Source organism: Haliotis cracherodii, unplaced genomic scaffold (genome assembly GCF_022045235.1).
Source record: "Haliotis cracherodii isolate W230 unplaced genomic scaffold, xgHalCrac1.p SCAF_11, whole genome shotgun sequence".
NCBI classification, from domain to species: Eukaryota; Metazoa; Mollusca; class Gastropoda; order Lepetellida; family Haliotidae; genus Haliotis; species Haliotis cracherodii.
Genome location: NW_027266266.1, coordinates 29,487,924 through 29,502,824, shown reverse-complemented (window position 1 = coordinate 29,502,824; position 14,901 = coordinate 29,487,924). Strand labels below are relative to the sequence as shown.

Genomic DNA, 14,901 nt, shown 5'->3' with positions numbered 1-14,901 from the left:
TAGTCCTAATAAAGGTTGCTCACTAATTCCCCCGACCCGACTAGTGTGTCAGTTGTTACAAATTAAATAGCTCGGATAGGGTTAGGCAGGGTTCCCCCTAGACTCCAATATCTAAGAGTCACCTTGACTCAGCCTATGAATTTTTGGGAGTCAAATGTTTTATTGTATTATTAATGAAATTTAAAGTGTTCACTGTTAATGTTACACTTAAAGTTAAGTTTCTTTTAAATATTATATGTCTTTAGTTTAAGTTAACAAGTGCTAATTAATGTTCTCAGCTGATTGTACTACAGAGAAATAAAGGATATATGAATGAAAAACAAAGTTTGTTGGTTTTATTTTTTCACAATCTTTAATTACTTCACAGCTCATGAAACAATTTACAGTGACACTAATACAGGATGAATAAATAACATCAGTCTCAACTGTGAGACATAATTTTTAATTATGGATGGATATTAAAATATATTTCATGTCAGATTATAATTTAATACCACTTACTCATTTACATCTTTTATCTAGTTATCTTGTATTATCTATCAACAGTGAAGTTGAACTGAAGAATTGTGAACACTTGTAATATTTTCTGGTTGAATACAGTTTATTAGCAACAACAAACGCCCAAAGCTTTCCATTTCGTATATACCATATTTATTTGTGTATAATACACACTCGTGTATAATACGCACCCCTAATTATGGGCAATTAAATCCTGAAAAAAATATCTCTCGTGTATAATACGCACAGACTTTTCTTCAGTCTCATTTCAGGTTGTCATGATCCGTCATCGGAAATAGCATAACAAATCTGAATTGAATTACGCAAGTTAATCCTGTTGTTACACTATCTGATAATAAAAATGTGTTCTCTGTATATCTGACCATATGTTTGTCATCTATTTTATTTAAGATTTCATTCAATAATGTTTACCTAAATTTCGGCAAAAACATGTGTCCCTCCGATACTTACAACTGTTTATCCCGTTCCATAGGTTCTGCTTAACCACATACCGTGACCGCGTCACATCTAGATAAACATATGTCATGGTTAACTTTTAGTGAGAAAATATGCCGAAACGTGAAAAACCTTGTCCATTTGCGTAGTTTTCCTTTGTTTACATCACGTGCTGTTATCAAAGCCACACGGAATGTGAGAGTTACGTTCACTTTGATGAATAAATATATTTTGTCATGTACCTCACAGTCGCACAGTTTTAGTAGCATATCTATATAATTATGCAAAACAATATGTAATGCCCCCTGCTGTTCTGATTTTAGTGTTTGTTTTAAAATGAGAGAAAAGTTTGGTCATGTGACAGGCTATGCAAATTAGCCTGTGGTAGTGGTGTTATGCCAAGTTATGTTACTTCTAAAAACGACAATTAATTAAAAACTAAACGTAAATTTTAAGACGTTTGCATAAATTGTCTTCGGAAAATGTTTTTAAATTAAGTTCAGGTGAGTAGTTGTAATATTTTCATTCCAAAGCTGGTAAACAACAACATAGATATTTTGAAATTGCGTCAGTCATGACACAATCATTTATTTCTGGACATATTTTTCCTTTATTGAGAGTCATATACGCAAGAATTCTGGGCCAGGGGAAACACTGGTTAGGGTTTGAAAAATTCATTAAAAAAAAGGAAAATTTATTAAAACAATTTTTTTCTTTTGACTGCATCCCTCCATATGACACAGATTATATATACTAAGTTTGAGATGAATCCACTGAATAGTTTAAGAGAAATCGCGCGGACAAAGTTTTCGGACGGACGGAATCTTGGTATAACTATATACCGACATTTTGTAGGGGGTATAATAAGAAAAATAGCTGTATTTTTTCAGTGTCATCAGCATGCAACCAAGGAGGTATTTTCACCTATAATTATGAAACAAATTTACAAACATTACCATAATTATTCATGTGTAATATGCACTGCAGGTTTTGGTGCTTTTGTTTACCTTCTTTGCATATACAACGTCTGGAATCGCATTGAGATCATATTTACTTACATACTGATCTGCTTCAAGCCTCTGTGACCAAAATCTGAGCCAAATCCATGCAGAGGTTCTGGAATTATCTTGCTTACAACTGTGAACTGTGAGGTGTATGTATGCAAGGGAGGAGTTGTGGAATGATCAGACTCACAAATGATCATTTATGACTATTTCAAATTTCAGCATCAATCAACATACCTCTGGTGAGATTGTTCTGAAGACTCCTTCATATAAACATCCATTCTTAACTTGTACCTGCACTACACAGCCCTGAAATATCAAAACAAAGCATTACAATTCAACTGACACATGACAACAGTTATGAAAAGGAAGACAAAAGTCATCAAAATCCCCACGCTTTTAAATGTTTAAAAATAACAAAAGCAATTCATATCCCTCACTATATCATCTGTATTACATCATCGCCATATTGCTGTAGTTTGGCTGTCATCACACAGCAAAAATCTCATAGATTTTCAACAGAAGTCACCTTCAGTGTCAGCTGACCTTATTACTTGTGTGGATAATAGTATTCATCCATCATTGCTCTGTGCATGTGAAATGCACAAAACCTCACTTCTTTTCAATACTTCCACATCCAACTAGATGCAGAAAAGTGTGGAAGGTGTGTAGGATTACTCTTGATGTTAAGGAGATAGTATTCTTAAAATTATTAACAAGGGGACAAGTTCATTTCTAGACCTGTTCCAAGTTTGGTGAAGGAATGTAGCACATTTTTCAAGAACTGCCCCAGAAACGAGCACTACGCCCATTTTCAGTGTGTATTTGAAAAAATGAAAGAGCGCCAGTTCACCACTAGAACTGTCAATGTACCAAGTTTAGTGAAGAATTATTGTACGTTTTTAAAGATCGTTGCCATGGAGATTGTTGCATTGGAGGCTCGAAAAATATTTTGTTAAAAATCCAAATCTATCGAAGGTGGAGGATACCAATGATAACGATTGTAATTTGTTTGACAATTCCTACAATTACCATATCTCTATAACATTATTGCAAGAATAGGAAGAGGGACTGGTGGGTTCTGACATCTAGCATTCTCCTTTTTCAATTCTCTATCCATAATGGATCCATACCATAAAACCTGAATCACCAAGTCTAATCAGAACATTACATCCATAAGGACAAAAACTTGATAATTTCCACTGAACTATAGTGATATTTGTCTTGAAATGACATCCCTCCTCATTTGTCATTTCTTGTGTTTAAGACATCTGTTCCTGTTTTGATGATGTCATTTCCAGTGACTTGATAATCAACTCAAGATTTTATAATTTAATTCCAGCTGTTAATCTATGATCTGCCCTTCTCCCAGTTGACATCATGATCAAATGGTCAGCTCATCTTCGAAAGCCGAGGCTGATGGAAATCCTAGTTTTAGTGTGTGTACAGGACATAGAAGTCTTTCAGGATGATCTACAATTTTGCTTTGAGCAGGTATGGAATAGTCTATGATGCAGGAAATCAGGGTGCTTCAGTAATTTGTTTGTGTGTGAGTATGGTTTTACGCCGCTTTTAGCAATATTCCAGCAATATCACGGCGGGGGACACCAGAAATGGGCTTCATACATTGTGCCCATGTCGGGAATCGAACCCCGGGTCTTTGGCGTGACGAGCGAACGCTTTAACCACTAGGCTACCCGACCGCCCCTTTCAGTAATTTGAGTTGTTCCTCAAGAACCTTTCTAGCAGGGAGGAATGTGTGGGCAGGCATCCCCTCCCAGCTCATGGCTTGTCGATCTGGAACTGGACTGACGTTCACAGGGTGTATGTTGTACAGACATGTGAGAGGATCTGACGATAATTTCACCAATTCAGATTATCCCTCAATTTCAGCAGAAACTGAATTTAAATGTCCATGTTTGCTTATCATATGGAATTCAAACATACTTAGATCAGTCATTTAGGTTTAGGTCCCCAGGCATGACATCCTATAACGAAGAGATGATCTCTTACTTCTATATTCCTGGGCTTCTGACAATGATTGTTTGGAGGGCATAAAACACCCTTGTGTAATTGGGATCTGGCTTCAATATACAAAAGATCCTCTTCGGGTTCAGGACCCGTGAAGATCCAGTTGAGAAATAGAGAATACAACACTCGTTCTCGTAAGATACTATTTTTACGAAACGAGTGGACTTTTAATGGTATCTGACCGAGCGAAAGCGAGGTCAGTTACCATAGAAAGTTCATGAGTTTCGTAAAAATAGTATCTTACGAGAACGAGGATAGTATTTTATTTATTACCCACATTTTTATGGACGAAAAAAGCGTTTTCGTTACTTTATATGCCAAAAGCAAACTGGCTGGAACTGGCTGCGCATGAATAGTAAAATGCCCAAATATAGACATGCTAACTTATTTACGCATTGGTAAATAGTTCCTGTTGTTTGTGTATGAATAGTTGACAATACTGCTCATGCCAGGAAAGAGAGAGTAAACTAACTGGAATGTGTATGATGTGTACACACTGAACAAGCACATGTAAAAAGTCAAACGCCGCCTCACGCCGCTAGTACATTCAACAGTTAGCCTACTCAACATTAATGTTGTCAGTGGACCTCGTTTCCAGCTTTTGACGTTTCGGAGCATAGAAATCACTGTGGTCACCAATGTCTATCGTTTCTCCATATAAAGGAGCAGAAAAATGGAATTGACAAAGTCGCACCAAGGGTTTGCTTGGATTGTGCGGAGGTCACAACATTGATGGAATGAAATGTGCTTTCGGGAAGGGCAAGGTCAGCGCGAGTGTTGGAAGAGATCATGTTACTAATGTCACGATGTTGAACACAGGAGATACTGCTGTAGTTGTTCACACTTCGGATGTTTTTGTGACTGGAAATTTGCATGATTTCTGTGCTGGGTACACTAATCTCACGGGAGTGATTGAATCATGGTTTTCCTGGCGGAGTGATTTGAGACACGTTTTCCAGTGATTCCCGCTGAAGTGGATATTCTTTTCATAATTGAGCCAAGTTTATTTTTTCCGACTGGTCCACATTTAAACCAAGGATGGTTAGGGGCAGGTGTTAACTTCAAATTTGTGGCCAAATAGAACGGAGTATCTGGTGAACAAAAATCTACCAGAGTAGGCATAGTTTGTACGGTGCAACTGGACATAGTGGGTCGTTGGTAGACCATGCACGGGGAGGCACGTCACTAACATTACGTGTGTCATTGCCAGTGCATGTCTTTGTTTGACGTTCATTGTACTCAATGAACTCTCTACCTTTAGAGTCAGTCGAGTTTTAGAACTACATCTCCCCACCTCATCAAGTGATGAGGTTTTACACTTCGGAGACCAAAGTGTCTTGTGTTATTTCACCATAGTGTGTTGAGAATGGATTCTGGATTATTAGGACCCAATTCGTTTGCATCAAACATCATGTTGATTTCATCATTGGACAGACTTTCGGCCCTATTAGGTAAGTTTCCTCGCCCTTCTCTTTTTAGAATATTTTGTTTGGTTGCCAGAACTTCGCGAAGTTTTGAAAACTCACGATCCTGCAACAAGGACTTTTCATATCCCCTTGATTTTAGAAATCTGTCAAAACTTGATAGCTTTGATGTCAAAGAGCTTGGTTCATAGTCCTGGCTGTTAGATTTCTTTGTCAAGATGAAAAAGCTACACAATACATCGCATAGTTCATTTGGGGGTATGGTTTCAACCGGCCTAGAATCAGCGTTTGCGTTCATGAATTTCTCCAAAATACTTATGTCACATTGGGTTTTTCTCCAGGTGTTTTGATTTCGATTTTGATGTATGAAATTGTCAATGTTTGAACAGTCATACTGATACACATTGTCACCTGGTATATCATCAAAAAAGTCATCCTTAAATAGTTCCCCATAGACACATTCTGGAACAGTGTCAAATGGGTTCAAAACGGATATAGGGGCCGATGATACAGTCTCAGGAACAACAGTAAGTCTATGCCGTCCTACTTGCCTCACTTCACCATTTAGAGTTTTGATATTGTAGGGATTGAATGTTCCAAGTGGCTGAACAATAGAAAGCACCTGTCCTCTAACTTCTCCGTCAATCTTGACACAATCGTTAACACGAATAGTGGTAGTCATCTTTCGATCTGCGCTAATATTTTAGCAGACGATGTTGGTTTTGTGTAGTTTATTTGTTACCAAAGGCAAAATGTTTCAAGTTAGCCAAACAAAACACCATTTATTGTTATGACATGTATTGAAATTGCTTGTGATTGTTTGTAAATGTGTCTCGTTATCACGAGATTCCTACAGTTCTGCTTCGTAGTAGTAAAGAGTTGTGAAAGCAAATGACGTCTCGTGATTGTTTATGAATGAAAAAAGTAGTTCCGGTGTGACCAAGGTCACGATTGTCCAATCAAAATGAATAAAACGAGGTCAACCTTGTACGACACACGTGTGACGTACGGATTCAGTATCTTACCACATGTTTCTTCACCTGGGTAATATGTCTTCAGCAACCCATGCTTGCCGTAACAGGCGAGTATGCTTGTAGTAAGAGGCGATTAACTGGCTCGGGTAATCTGGCTCGCTGACATGGTTGATGCATGTCATCGTATCCCAATTGCATAGATCAATGCTCATGATATCAATCACGAGATTGTCTGGTCCAGACTCAAATTATTTTACCACTGTCATATATCTGGAAATTGCTGAGTGCAACTGTCTTGTTCTGCTGATACAAAGTCATCTTTGTAACCATGAAGCTGACCTAGACAAATGTGTGATCCAAACTGATTAAACAATCTCCCATCTCTAAATGCAGTTCATAGTTTCTTTACTGATTCTCACTGGAATTTTGGCGGGTGAACCAGGAATTCTATGTTGTGCACTTTTATGTCGAAGACCAAGAGCATTTCTGTTGTGGGTTTTTTCTGGACTAGGAACACCAGGGATAAAAAAAACTGCCAGCCTACTGGCTAGGATACAAGTTCCAGGTGCTGATGGAAATTCAACTTGTGTCCTCCCTTTACAAACTCTGGGAATTCAGCAGTTGGTTGTAATATTTTCCAGTTCCCAGCATGTATCATAAAGACGTCTCCCTCAGGTCCCAGAGTTGGCTTTATGCCAAAGTCCGGCCGTAAAGAACCTAAATCCATTAGCAAAACTAGGGCCATAGGATTTTGTTGAACATGTATGTCGTTCAGACAGACAGGCATGGCAATCTCCCTTTCTTCAAGCGCTGGTTCTTCAAGCTGCTCTAGGTTTTTGGAGAAACTGCCTAAAGCAATCTCTTGCCTCAGCAACTTTACGGTGTGAAGATCTGTCCCTCCGTCTTGGTGTCTGCAATGATTGCGTACGTGAAGGAATATATATCTACCCACAGGCTTTCACAGACTATCTCAGCCTATTGTGCGCATTAGCCGCCAAGTTGATCTTAGAATACTGAAACCTCTCAGTAGTGTCTTGATGCACTTCTTCTAATACCTTATGCATTTTATGTTTGAAGAAGGATGGTGACAAAAAATTTGTTGGACAAAACAGACTGACTGACTTGTAATCAAATCATTGTACCCCTGGAGATATGTAAGCTGTTGTCTATGGAATAGTGCAGAGTGTTTCATTTCATGTGAGCCCTGATTCAATGGAGTCCAGTGACCAGCCCCATTCCAGCACCAATGAACCATGGCTTGTGTAGATACCGTTCCTCAACCATCTTCAACCATATGGTTATCCTGTTGATTAGATGTAAGCTGAGGTTCTGACATAACTGACATAACAGTCAATGAAACCAGATGCTTTCTCTTAGTCCCCGTGGTGCAATAGTCAATGGTATCCATGTCATGTGCATGATCCAGTCAGTACCTGGACAGGAAATATTGTTCACAGTTGGATGTTATGCCCTTCTTCTTAATGAGCTTGGATGGTCGTGGCTCATGGCTCCTTGTGGCACGTTTAGCATGGCAACACCCATTTCCCGATAACAGCGGGTGTCTGCTCAGTAACATGAAGAAATACCCCGTTTTCGAGGCTTCGTATGAAAAGCACGTTCGTCGAAGAATAGCATATGACACATCGCTGGAAAGCTTATTCCTTCATCTACATGCTCGTAACATCGCCTGGTTTTCTTTCGTAGTTATAACAAGCAATTTCATTGGATTAAAATTGGTTTCTAATGACGCTTTCTTGCTGAAATCTGCAACAAGTTTCGTGATTGGTCTATTTTGAGCACGTGACCTAAGGCAGCCAATCAAATTACAGCTGTGATACCAAGCTCGTGTTTGATAAATTTCACAAGATTTTTGTTAAATCGTTTTATTCTGAACGTTTTAAGCAGGAAATCATGATATATATTAAAAATATGGAACTTCGTGAATTTATCGTGCTAGGTTACGAGCTGTGACAAAGATTTTTCATGCATATATTTTTGCATTAAACATCGTGTCCGAGCCGAGAATTCGAGGCGACGAAAGCCGAGATGTCATTACACGCGATCGCACGAAACGATGGAAATAATAACTTAGATGTAAGTTTGATTACTTTTAGATATATTTTTGTTGATTTCATTTATTACTTTGTATAATATATTTAAAGATTTGTTTAAAACGTCTTTATTTTGCTCTTTGACATGTTCGATGTGGACCCGTTGTCGAAATGTGTGTCCGAGAAATATTTTCAATAACATCGCGGGAAATAGTGAATAATTTTTTAATTTATCGATAAAAAATGATAAATTGAAATGGAATACATATTTCAGACATTGTGAAATGTCATAGATTTAATAAATGAATGATATCACAGGTAGGTCCATAAAAATATATACTGTTTTGACGTGACCGGCCTGCGGTGTTGAAAGAGTTAATAATATAACATCACAGTATGAATATAACCTGCTAAATAATTCTATTACAACATACATGTGTTATATCCCCGCCTGGCATTATGCTCACTTGTTGACAACCCAGAGTTGACTCAAACTCAACAAACACTTCGTATCACTCAAAACGGTCTTTACTACACCATCGCCATAGTATAACTCCCTCAACATCTATCACACTCAAACGTCATAAACTTACCAAATTTCGAATACTATACCGTATAATACATCATCAACTTACCAAATTTCGAATACTTACTCTAGAATGAATGATATCTCGTGGCGAATCAATGGACATCGCCATGTTAGATCATTTGACTACTCTAGCTCCTTACACCAATACCAACTCCATGCATCGCATGCAACTTACCACACATGTATTGTTATCTATCGTTTTGTTGTCTGATTTCTTATCACAAGTGTTGATAATCCAACATAATCATATTCAACCATCCATGTTTGATTTAAGGGACATGACTGTAATTAGGGTCATCTGACAGTGAAGAGATCTTAAAAATAGAAGTATGATATTTGCGGGATTTATGGCAGTTAGAATGATATGTTAGAGTGAGTTAATGCTTCAGTTCACATTGGCAATATTTCAGCCATTTCGTGACGATAGAATGATTAGTGATGATACTTGGGGATTAAAAGGAAGTATGACGATTACATTTGTGAAAGACCTAGACTTGCCACAGGTCCAGTACAAATTCCTGTGAGCCAGTGTTTGAAATATATATAGGCCCATAGGCCCAAGACAGATTTGTTTTCAGGCTGATAGTTTTAAATTTCAGAAGGCCCTTAGGCCTGCAGTTTATATGAGTTATTATTTATTGAGCATTCCTTAAGTAATGTGATAAACATAACTTTTATATTTATAAACAGTAAGCTTAGACCTTTCAAATGGTGTGTGACATGTAGTTGCAAATATGTAGCACAAGCTGATAAATTACTGATAAATGTAGGCTTTATCTGTCATCAGAGAGTCTCTGGAAACTCGATGTGATGGCAGTAAAAGCTTCTGGTTGACTGGTTGTGTTTTGTAATTAATATTGCAAGAGTATGTCTCCCTGCTACAGCTAAAATCAGGGTTAGAAACTAACAGTTTTCGTCCACTGGTCCTTATAATGATAACATATAGAAAAACCCTTAAAAAGGGCAAATTTCTACTTGTCCTTATGATACCTTTACCATTGGGCAGTTTGATAAGGACAATAGGACTAGCGCCAATATCTAAGGCTGAAAATGTTGATGAGGGGTATAATTACACTGCTACAGACCGCCCGATCCCATAAGTCACCTATTACGTCAAACATAGTCGCCCCTTGGGACAAGCATGGGTTGCTGAAGACCCGGACAGGTGGTTGACTGATGGAAGGACATGTGATAGGGACAAAGACAGATTATATTGAAATCCTCTTGGCAATGTCATGGTTTGCTGCAAAGGACGGAAGCATCTCATTCCAGGTGACATAATAATATATCAAGGTACTTACCACTAATGAATATATCACATGTGTAAATCTTGAGTTTCCATATACACCTTCTGGCTGAAAAGAGAGAGAAGGAAAGTAGGTACCCCTTAAACTCAAGAAATAGTCAGTATTACTCACATTATTTCCTTTCAGATATAACAAGAGTGACCGGGAGACAATTACATACAAAGACAGAAAGACATCATATCATGGATAGAGTTAGCAATGCCATGAACCAATCCTAAAATACTTATCACGATCTGATACACATGCAAATGAGGTCATCTTGCAGGAACTAATTTTTTATATAGATACTATCATGACTATGCTAACTTTCTTAACATAGTGCCATGGCACTGAAGCTCATTCAGAAATGTAGTCAACAATCTAAAATGTCAACAAAGATAGCCTAATCTGGCCAGGAACATTTGCTGTTGCTTGAGCATAAGAATGATTGAGTGCATGACTTGTCATTGTCAGGATGAAGATAATCCCACAGATACACTACCTTCTTAACATCATTGCCATAAATCATGTATTTTGGCTGGCATCACAACATACAACTCCTCTTCGCTGTGCCCTATCCATAATAAGTAGTGCCACTAAAAGTATATCCCTTCCTAGGACTCTTGTCACATGCTCACTTTCAGTTCTGGTGATGTCAATTCCATTGATCTTTACACCATTCCCATGACCCCCGCGCATGATCACTCGCCGTTAACCTATGACCTGTCCGACACATTGTAGACAATATGTCTGTTGCTGCAGGAAGTACGTCCCCTTTTCCGCCTTTTCCCAGTCAAGATGGGGGAACTACTGGTAACTATGGACTGTAAGGTACCCGGACCAGACCCAGACTGGTAGACAGAGCTCTAATTTCGTGGGCATTAAAAGTACCAACCATACGGGAGATTCCTTCTGTGCGCCGGTAACTTTCTGAAATCATATTTGTTAACCATCCTGCCACATTTGCTTTCATATTATTAATGACTCTACGATGTGGTTGTGTTGCCGATAGATAGATTATGTGAGCTCTAATGGCGAATCAATACATTTGCTGAGCGCAAGAATTGTGCAATGTTCTTGTCTTGACCTTCCCAGAGTTTACAACTGACTCTTGACCATGAACTCTGGTAGGGCTCTGATGGTAACGGAGCTCCAATCCTTGAGAGCATGCAATTCTGAGACCCATTGCCAAAAGGAAGGCAGTCTTTTGCCTATGTAGCCTATGCCCGTGGTTTGAATGGTGCTTCCAAGAGTGTAGATATACAAAATCGACAGACCCTTTTTGAGGAAACAGGGATATTTAACGTCCTCCAACAAGAAAGATCCCTTGATGAGGATAGGCATTATCTTGTAGCACTGATGTTACAGCAGAACAGTATCCTTCTGCAGTTAAGTTGTTATCCTGATGCAGATAAAGAAGATAGGCAACCATAGGTATAGTGAATGGTTGTACATGATTACCATGTGGATGACTTGTTCCATCCATTTCACCTGTGGCTGGCAAAGATGGTCTCCATGACTTCACAACAGTTTCTGCTGATGAAATCGCCTAAGCACTGCCATTTTCCAAGATAATTAACAAGCATGAAGATGAAGAGTGTTTATGTAGTCGTATATTATGTTTGATCTGGGTTGGAGGAGATCGTGATGTCCTGTATTTGGAGTTGTTCCTTCAGGATTAATGGTAACAGTCTAGGAAACCAATTCCAAGATGGCTATACTGGCACTATGAGTATGATTGTGCAATCCAAATCCTCTACCTGAGACCAAGGTGGGAAAGCATATGGGGAAACCCTTGTCCAGTTCCCTGCAGCTCCAGGCAATTGATGTGAAGGTCTCTCTCGTGATCTGTCTACAGATCCTGAATTATTAAATTGTCCATCCAAGTTAGCCAGCCCAGTCGGATGCATCTGCGTACAGGTGATATTCAGGCACTTGGAAAACGAGTTGAATGCCCATCATAATGATCTCCCAGCATGTACACCAACTGAGAGGATCCAGTTATCAAAACATTTTATTAATACCTAATATATATTATATCTAATACCTATTCTGCATTACATATTGCATTCCCTTCTATTTCCTTTGAAAACATGACTGTTGAGCGAAAACCTGTTTCTAAACAACGTTGAAACTGTTCGCCTAAACATCCTGCCCCAACCAAACCAGCCAGCGAACACGTCACTCTTCTGTTTGTGAAAGCAGCAACGTCCACTGAAGATAAGAGTTGGGAAGGCAGCGCCAGCCCAAGTGGGCCAATTCGTCATGTAATGCAGGATAAGTATCAAATATAACATATGTATCCACCATGAGATAAGGGACCGTATGGGTGTAAATCACATTTTGACTTTACATTATATCTTAAAACTACATTATCTTCAGAACACAAAAATACAATTCACACGCTTGAATTCATATGTCAGGGCTAGAAAAATCCACTCGTCCACTCGTATTGACGATAAAATTATCAAATACTCGTCCTGACGGACAAGCAGATACTCACAGCAGTTTAATTTATATTCGTTTTGATGTGCGATATATTGACACGGAAATCACGGCCATTCAGCCGATCGATATTTATGTCGCGCATAGCATTAACAATTAGGCTGAGGATTGTCTCTTGATGTATCTTTGCGCAGGCTTTGCACTGAAACCAGTCTTTATTTATTGATGTAAGCGGCCGGTTGCTAACTACCGGTGATTCGGTCAAGACACACCCAAATGATATAACTTTCTAGGATTTTAATGCAAGGATCGTCAAAAATTGTATTTGAAACTATTTTTTTTATCAGGAATAATATATTCCAATATCTTGTTAATTTAGATGCAGCTTTTACTCAACATTTTAAAAATAATAATAACCCTAAGCGAAGCAGCTGATCGCTATTGCCGGGTATTATTTTTTACATGGAACCAGTCTGACCAGTCACCGTCAAGGCTCCCGTGCACGTGATCGCGAGAATTACGTGTTGACATAGAATCATCCAACAAAAACAAATATGACTTTTAACGAGTCACGAGTGGTTGCTGTTAATAACAGTGAGTTGTGCGATCTTCCGGTCGCTTCACACACGATTTCGCCGAAATTAATTAAAACAATATTAAAAGGAATTTTGAATAAAATTAATAAAATAAGTTACAAACATAAGTCCAGATATACAAAGAACACTTTTTATAGCCAGACAGTGTAAATTACATGACTAATAAGCGTACTTCAGTATGGATTTGTTGACATGGTATTTCCGGTGTTCAGCGCTCACGGTAATGTCTTTCCATGGGGGAAAACACATCAAAACTCATTATTTCGTGCATAATGCGCACCCCCTTCTACACAGCTGTGTTTTTTGGATAAAAAGGTGCGCACTATACTCAAGAAAACACGGTAAACCAAAATGGCGGATATGAGAAAGTTTTTATCATCGGAGGGTCGTGCCGACAAAAAGTTGACTGCGCAGGCGGAGAAACGAAAACTTAGTCAAAAACTATACGATACACAAAAGCGAAAAACGTGTTGTACAATCTGCGTGGTTGAGTGAATTTGAATGGGCAAAATTTGACGATGATGACTGCAAGTTGTATTGCACTGTCTGTCGAAAATACCCCAAACTATCTGATCCCAAATGTGGACTCGTAACTGGTTTACATCACAATTTCAGAAAAGAAACTTTGAAATTTCACGCTAAAAGTAGGAAGCATATTCAGTGCTGTGAACATGATAAAAAATTTAACAAACCCCAGACTGCGCAGTTTGCCAAGTCAATGCAAAAACTTGACGAAAAAAACAGAGAAGTTTATGAAAAGCTATTCACAACAGCCTACTATATTGCAATAGAAGGGGAACCATTTTCAAAATTTCCAAGTTTTTGTCAGTTGCAGTCTAAGAATGGTGTAATACTTGATACAAATTATTTGAATGATCATGCTTGCAAGGCATTCACCCAATCTATAGCAGATGTGTTGAAGAAAGAAACTGCTCAGGATTTGGAAAACAGTAGGCTTGTCAGTATTTTAGCAGATGGTTCAATTTATTTACTTTGTTTTGAGTGGTTAAATGGTACATGATACATGATATTGTCTGTTCAGCATTGAGCAATAGGGCAAGTGAAAATTTGGCAGGACGAGTACAAAATAAAAAGTACTTGCCCTGCAGGACAAGTAGGGTTGAACAAATTTTTCGAGCCCTGTATGTATTACAGAGATACATGACATCAAACATTTGGATTCATTTTCTGGTGTATATATAACTGTTTTTGCAATAATTGCAGTTATTAGACATAATGTCTGATAAATTGAGAGTAGACATGAATGCTGAAAGGTCTGAAATAAAGTTTTTATAACATATCAACTAACAAGAGAAAAATAAGATATATTTTTGTACTGTCCTCACACATGGCAATCTTCACTGATGAAAGTTGATGTGAATTTTTTTTATGACGTCAAAGCACAATTGTATCCTAGCACCCATAAGGTCCCTTTTCTCCTGATGGATCACATATATTAGATATTAATAATTATTTACATTTTTTTTTGCATTACACATTGCATGTTATACCACCAGTTTCAGGATGGCATACCTTCAGTGTAGACT

The 14,901-nt window shown here is 38.3% G+C and overlaps 1 protein-coding gene across 2 annotated transcripts in view; it reads right to left on the bottom strand.

Annotated features, from left to right (window-relative positions):
* LOC139456409 (ataxin-2-like protein) overlaps positions 1 to 14,901 on the bottom strand; it is a 157,084-nt gene that overhangs the window by 128,170 nt on the left and 14,013 nt on the right. For both annotated transcript variants that reach the window (XM_071238111.1, XM_071238112.1), the window contains exons 3-4: positions 10,329 to 10,382; positions 2,196 to 2,267 (exon numbers count right to left, since the gene is read on the bottom strand). In XM_071238111.1, coding sequence (XP_071094212.1) covers positions 2,196 to 2,267; positions 10,329 to 10,382 — 126 coding nt within the window. The remainder of the gene's footprint in view (positions 1 to 2,195; positions 2,268 to 10,328; positions 10,383 to 14,901) is intronic.